Source organism: Gracilinanus agilis, unplaced genomic scaffold, assembly GCF_016433145.1.
Source record: "Gracilinanus agilis isolate LMUSP501 unplaced genomic scaffold, AgileGrace unplaced_scaffold36722, whole genome shotgun sequence".
In the NCBI taxonomy this organism is placed as follows: domain Eukaryota; kingdom Metazoa; phylum Chordata; class Mammalia; order Didelphimorphia; family Didelphidae; genus Gracilinanus; species Gracilinanus agilis.
This window is the reverse complement of record NW_025369937.1, coordinates 1-5902: the sequence shown is the minus strand read 5'-3', so window position 1 is coordinate 5902 and position 5902 is coordinate 1. Positions and strand designations below refer to the sequence as shown.

The 5902-nt window shown below is 63.7% G+C and overlaps 1 protein-coding gene across 1 annotated transcript; it reads left to right on the top strand.

Moving 5' to 3' along the window:
* Positions 1-947: 947 nt before the first annotated feature.
* On the top strand, positions 948-5766 carry LOC123254982 (septin-5-like; the record flags this gene model as incomplete). The annotated part of the gene is made up of 5 exons (XM_044683861.1): positions 948-1034; positions 2749-2845; positions 3259-3345; positions 4381-4504; positions 5628-5766. Coding segments are annotated over exons 1-5 (534 nt in total), but the record flags the coding sequence as incomplete, so codon positions are not given.
* Between the last annotated feature and the right edge of the window lie 136 nt (positions 5767-5902).

The following is a 5902-nucleotide window of genomic DNA, read 5'->3' as shown; positions in this document are numbered from 1 at the left end:
TGGCGTCCCCCGCAGGCCTTGGCTGGGGGAGAGATAGCGAGAGATAGAGGAGATAGCGAGGCGTCCGGGGCGCCTCCTACGTGACGGCCGAGGAGGCTGGCGGCCTTGGCCGTGATAGGAAGTGCAGACAAGGGAGGTTCGGGGAGAGATAAGGGTTCAGTTTGGCCGTGCTTGTCCCCGCCTGGCCGTGCCCAACGGGCAGCTGGAAATGTGGGGCCGGAGGCCGGGTGTGAGGGCCCTCCTGGGCACCGAGGCTTAGGGGAGAGGCCCAAGCCAGGGCCTTGAGGGATAGCCCAGGGCATGGGCATGGGCGGGATGAGGAGATGGCAAAGGAGTCAGAGCAGGAGCGGCCAGAGAGGTAGGAGGAGCAGCGGGAGGCGCAGGCTGCCCTAGAGAGGAGAGAGTGACCCACAGCGTGCCAGGCCGCCGGCCGATCCCTGGGGACTCTGGGGTGGTCGGGCCGCAGGGACACGAGATGGTGCTTGAGGGACGGCACAATTGGGCCACCCCGGGGCCCTGTGGGGGCCACGAACTCGGGGCGTCCGGCTCCCCACGCCGCCCTCCTCCTATGGGCCCAGGAGGGGAGGTTCCAGGGGATGCTGCAGGCTATCAGGACTTGGTTTCAGAGATGGCCATCGAGGCCTCCCCTGCCCCCATTTTACAGATATGGAAACTTGCGCCCCAGGTCGAGGCCGGCTCCTGGGTCCTCGTGCCGGCAGGGCCGCCTCCTCTCCCCAGGAGGCCCGGTCATGTGCTGCGGCCCGTGCCCAGGGCCCTCCGTGTCCCACATCCAGCAGGCTCAGGCGTGGGGGTGGGAGAGATAGGCAGCCTGCAAGGAGGCTCCCAGCTGTCAAGTGGGAGGGGGAGCACATGGGCGGAAGCTGGGAGCCGGGCAGCCAGGGAGCGAGCGAGCGAGCGGCTGAGTGTGCGTCTGTGCGGGAGCCGCCATGGACACCCTGGTGCTGCAGGACCACCTGGTGGAACAGCTGCTGTCCCCTCGGACCCAGGCCCAGAGGAGGCTGCCCAAGCTCAAGGTACTGGAGGTCGCTGGGAGAGCCCCCGAGGCTGAGGCTCCCGATGCTCAGGCTCGGGCTCCCGAGACGGGGAGATGTAGGGCAGGGGCGCCCCGGCAGCATCTCGGCTCACCCCTCAGGGGACAGAGGGGTAAACTGAGGCCTGGAGCGTGTGCCTGTGGGTGCATCCTTGGAGCTAGAGGGCAGCACAGAGCGCCAGGGCAGGCCCCGGGAGGGGGGGCCTGTGGGGGGTCTGCAGAGAGGCTGAGGACAAAGGCCAGGCCAGGGATGTGCCTCCCGGGTCCTCCCAGCCCCAAGTCCACAATGGCATGGAGAAGCTCCTTGGGGCGGGACATAGAGTCAGGGGCTCCGGTTCTAATCCTGGCCCTGGAACATGCTGTGTGACCTTGGGCAAAGCATGAAGCTCTCTGGGCCTCTGGCTCCGGCTCGGGCTCGGCAGGGGCAGCTAGCTCCGGGCCTGGCATGGAGGAAGGACGGGGGGAGTCGTCAGGCGAGGGCACTCGATGCCAGCCTTTAGTTCTCTGGGCTTGGTTCTGATGAGAGCCGGTGGCTTAGCTGTGGGAGGGAGGAGTAACAGAGGGAGGGAGTACCGGCTTCCTTGTACAGAGGGGGAAACTGAGGCTCCCTGGAGGGGCGCCCCTAGTCATCCCGGACTCGGAGCTTCCCTGCAGCCTGGGGGCGCGCGTGTACGTGTGTGTAAGTGTAGAAAGACAGACTGAGAGAGGGAGACATGCCTCGGAGCCACGGTCCTGGCCCCGCCCCCTGCACACAGGCCCCGCCCCCTGAGCCGCGGCCCCGCCCAGAGCCCGGCTCAGAGAAGGGGCTACCCTTTGCCTTTTGCCTCCGGCCGCCTGGGTCCAGCGATGCCGGAGGGGGAGGGGGTAGCCTTCCGAGGAGGGGAGGGAGGGCGGGCTGGATGCCCCGCCCCGGCTCCTCCCGTGCACACCGCGCAGGCGCAGGCGCCCCGACCTCCTTTCTATATATATCTGTCGCGGGGCCCGCCAGCCCGCCCGAGGCCCCCACACGGAGTCAGGCGGAGCCGGGGCGCACCGACAGGCTCCTGCCCACCAGCGCCGGCTGTCAGCTGCTCTCCAGTGCCCAGGAATAGTCTGGCCGGGGGCGGAGGCCTGGGCGGGGCTCCCGCCGCGGGCCGGCCCTCAGGATCCCTCCGCCCCGCCCCCCACGCCTACCCTCTGCCGCTGCGCCTTCGCCCTGGGCCAATGGGGCGCAGTCTGTGGTGGGCCCTCCCCCGGGGGTGTGTGTGTGTTGGGGGGACTTCACTCCCTGCGCTCCCGCTCAGTGCTAGAGAGCCGGGCCAGAGGCCAGACTCCAGGCTGCAGAGCTCACACTCCTATGGAGTATCCCCAAAGGCAGCACTGTCAGAGCTTACGGACACACACACAGCGTGGAGGCAGGAAGTCCTGAGTTCAAGTGTAGCCTCAGCTGGGTGACCCTGGGCAAGTCACCTAACTGCCGTCTGCCACAACTGCTCGGTGTCCTCCTCCGTGAAATGGGCCCTGCCAAGAGAGCCCCTAGAAGGGGCGAGGAGCAGCGGCGCCCAGGAGCTGCCCCTGCGGGGCCCCACTTATTCCTGCCAGCATCCCCAGGGTGACTGTTAACCCTGTTCCATCAATTGGATCAGGGTGTCGGGGGAGGGGGCAGGCCCGCTGCCCAAGCACACGCGTGACCTCCCCTCCCGCTCTGTGCCCTCCAGGACCACGACAAGCAGTATGTGGGCTTTGCCACGCTCCCCAACCAGGTCCACCGCAAGTCCGTCAAGAAGGGCTTCGACTTCACGCTCATGGTTGCTGGTGAGCACTGCCAGGCGTGGCTGGCACTGGGTGCCCTCCGCTGCCTCCTCGGGGGGCACAAGGGGTCGACGGGGGGAGCCCCCTAGCCTGGGCCCTCTGGGATGACGGCCTAGGCCGGGCTGCCCAGGAGCCCCTCCCAGGAGGGGACACTGGTTGGCAGGGCCATCTCTGGACGTGGTACCTCTTGGCACTCCTGCTCACGACTGCCCTGGGGGCGGAGAGACCAAAGCCCTGGTGCCTGTAGCTGAGGAGGGGGTGAGGGGACTCCCCCGGGGCAGGCCCTGCCCCTCGGGCATCTCTGGCCAGGTGCCTGCCTCGGTCCATCCCTTTAGAGCTGGGCGGATCTCCAGGGGGGAGCGGGCAGCCACTGGCCCTTTGTGATGGGGTCTCCGGGGTCTGCTCACTTGTGCCAGGAGAGTCGGGCCTGGGGAAGTCAACGCTGGTGAACAGCCTGTTCCTGACGGACCTCTACAAAGACCGGAAGCTTCTCAATGCTGAGGGTGAGTGGCCGCTCCCTGAGGGGTGACCCGGCCCCAGCCTGCCTTTGTAGATGCAGAATCCCTGCTGTCAGCCCCAGAAGAGACCTTAAAAGGGTGGCCCATTTTATAGATGGGCAAATGGAGACACAGGACAGAGCAGGGACTTGTCCCAGGTCAGTGCGTCAGCAGCATTCAGCCCAGAGCCTCGCCCTTCCCCTGATCTCTGACTCCTGGCACAGGCTTCCCCTCTCTGGCCTCAGTTTCCTGGTCTGTACATTGGGCCAAGTCCAGCCTGTCACGCGGCCTTTGCCCACATCAGGTGAGGTCACAGGTGTGGGCGTGCTTTGGAGATAGATTCAGAGGGTAGTAGGATGGAGACCCCTGTCTGCCCTGCCCCTGCTAACTCCTCTAGCCCCTGGGACAGCAAATAGCTCCCATCCCGGCTCCCTAAGAGACCCCCAGACCGACCACGAATCCTTCCTGTGAGGTCCCAGGCGAACCAGCGGTGGTCAATCGTGGAGGTTCCAAGCCCTGTTAGGTCTGGTTAAATCCCCTCTCTGTGCCCACGTCAGCTCTGACTGGCCCTGGGTCTGCCCTCAGAGTAGGCAGGAGGAGACCAGAGTGGAGCCGGCCCAAAGCGAAACAGGTAGCCAGAGGAGGGAGTGAGGTGCCCATCATGGGAGGCCTTCGAGCTGAGCTGGGGAGGCCCAGGGTGGGGAAGCCTCTGAGGTCCCGGCCAGCCCTGAGAGTGGCCTTTGGGCACTGTAGGCAGGTGGCCAGCTACAGTATCTTGTAAGCAGGCCCAGCGCCTTTGGCTGGACAGCCCAGCCTCCAGGCTCCTTACCCTGGCCCAGCTGATCCCTCTGGGCCCTCCTGGCCTGGGCGCTCGCTGATCCTGGGCACTCACTGACCCTGGACACTCGCTGANTGATCCTGGGCACTCACTGACCCTGGACACTCGCTGACCCCGGGCGCTCGCTGATCCCGGGCGCTCGCTGATCCTGGGCACCCAGTGACGCCGGGCACTCGCTGACCCTGGGCACTCGGTTTTCTCAGAGAGAATCAACCAGACAGTGGAGATTCTGAAGCACACAGTGGACATCGAGGAGAAAGGGGTGAAGCTAAAACTCACCATCGTGGACACCCCGGGCTTTGGGGATGCTGTGAACAATACCCAGTGGTGAGTGCTGGGGCCCTCGGGTGGGCGTGGGAGAGCTGTGGATCAGGAAGACTCAAGTTCAGATCCCACCTCAGACACTTCCTGGCTGAGTGACCACTACCTGCCTCAATTTCCTGATCTGTCAAATGGGGATAATGATGGTTCCTGCCTTCTGGGGTTGTTGCCAGGATCCCCCGAGATGCTATTTGTGGAGTGTTTTGCTAACCTTAAGATCATAGAGAGGGGGCGCAGCCAGGTGGCCAGTGGATTGACAGCCAGGCCTGGAGATGATCAGAGGTCCTGGGTTCCAATCTGGCCTCAGACACTTCCTCAGTGACCCTGGGCAAGTCACTTAACCTCCATTGACCAGCCCTGACTGCTTTTCTGCCTTAGAACCTAAACAGGATTGACTCTAAGACAGAAAGTTAAGGGTTAAAAAAAGATGCTATTTAAATGCTAGTTATTATTAGTGAAAAGGATTCCAGTGTCAGCAGACATGGGTTCAAATCCCATCTCTGCTCCGTGTTACTGGTGTGACTGTGGGCAAGTCACGACACCTGGCTGGACCTCAGTCTGTCCCTTGTAAAATGACTTGGTCAGGGCAGGGAGGGGTTTCAGCTTGGGGCCAGGCTTTACAGGTCTGAGGCTTGGGTTCAACAGCCAGCGGCTCCACAGCCCCGAGGCGGTGGGGGGAGCAGAAAGAGGACTGACAAATCGGACCTCAGACAAGTCCTTCCCTCTCCCTGGGCCTCAGTTTTCCCATCTGCAAGAAGAGGCCTTTGGACTCTGAGGCCCCTTTTCGGCTTCCATCCGTGACCCAAGACCTCGAGGGTCCTTCGTGGTTCTTAGTCCCATGACCTGGGTCAGATGAGGGATGGAGGTTTCCAGACAGACCTTCCCAGGGGCCTGGGGCCACCCGGAGCCATCCCCAAGGGGAGACCCAAACTGGGCAGTGTGGTCCAATGGAAAGTGCCCTGAATCTGGGCTGAGAAGCCCCCCTGGGGAACCCGCTCTGCCATGTACTGACCATGTGGTCTTAGACAAGTCTCTTTCCTGCTCTCAGCCTGTTTCCCTCCCTAGATCTGTGATCCAAGTCCAGGGAGGGGCAGATAGCCCCATGGTCAGGCCATGTCTTGTCCCCTAGCTGGAAGCCCATCACAGACTACGTGGACCAACAGTTTGAGCAATACTTCCGCGACGAGAGCGGCCTCAACCGCAAGAACATCCAGGACAACCGGGTTCACTGCTGCCTTTACTTCATCTCCCCCTTTGGGCACGGGTGGGTGAGCTTGGAGGCCAGACGGGGGCAGGACGGGGTGAGGGTGGGGAGCCGGGGCCCACTGAGGCCCCAGGCTTGGGGGAAGGAGGGAAGCAGGGGGGATAGAAAACAGAGAAAGGAAAAGAGAGAGAGAGAGAGAG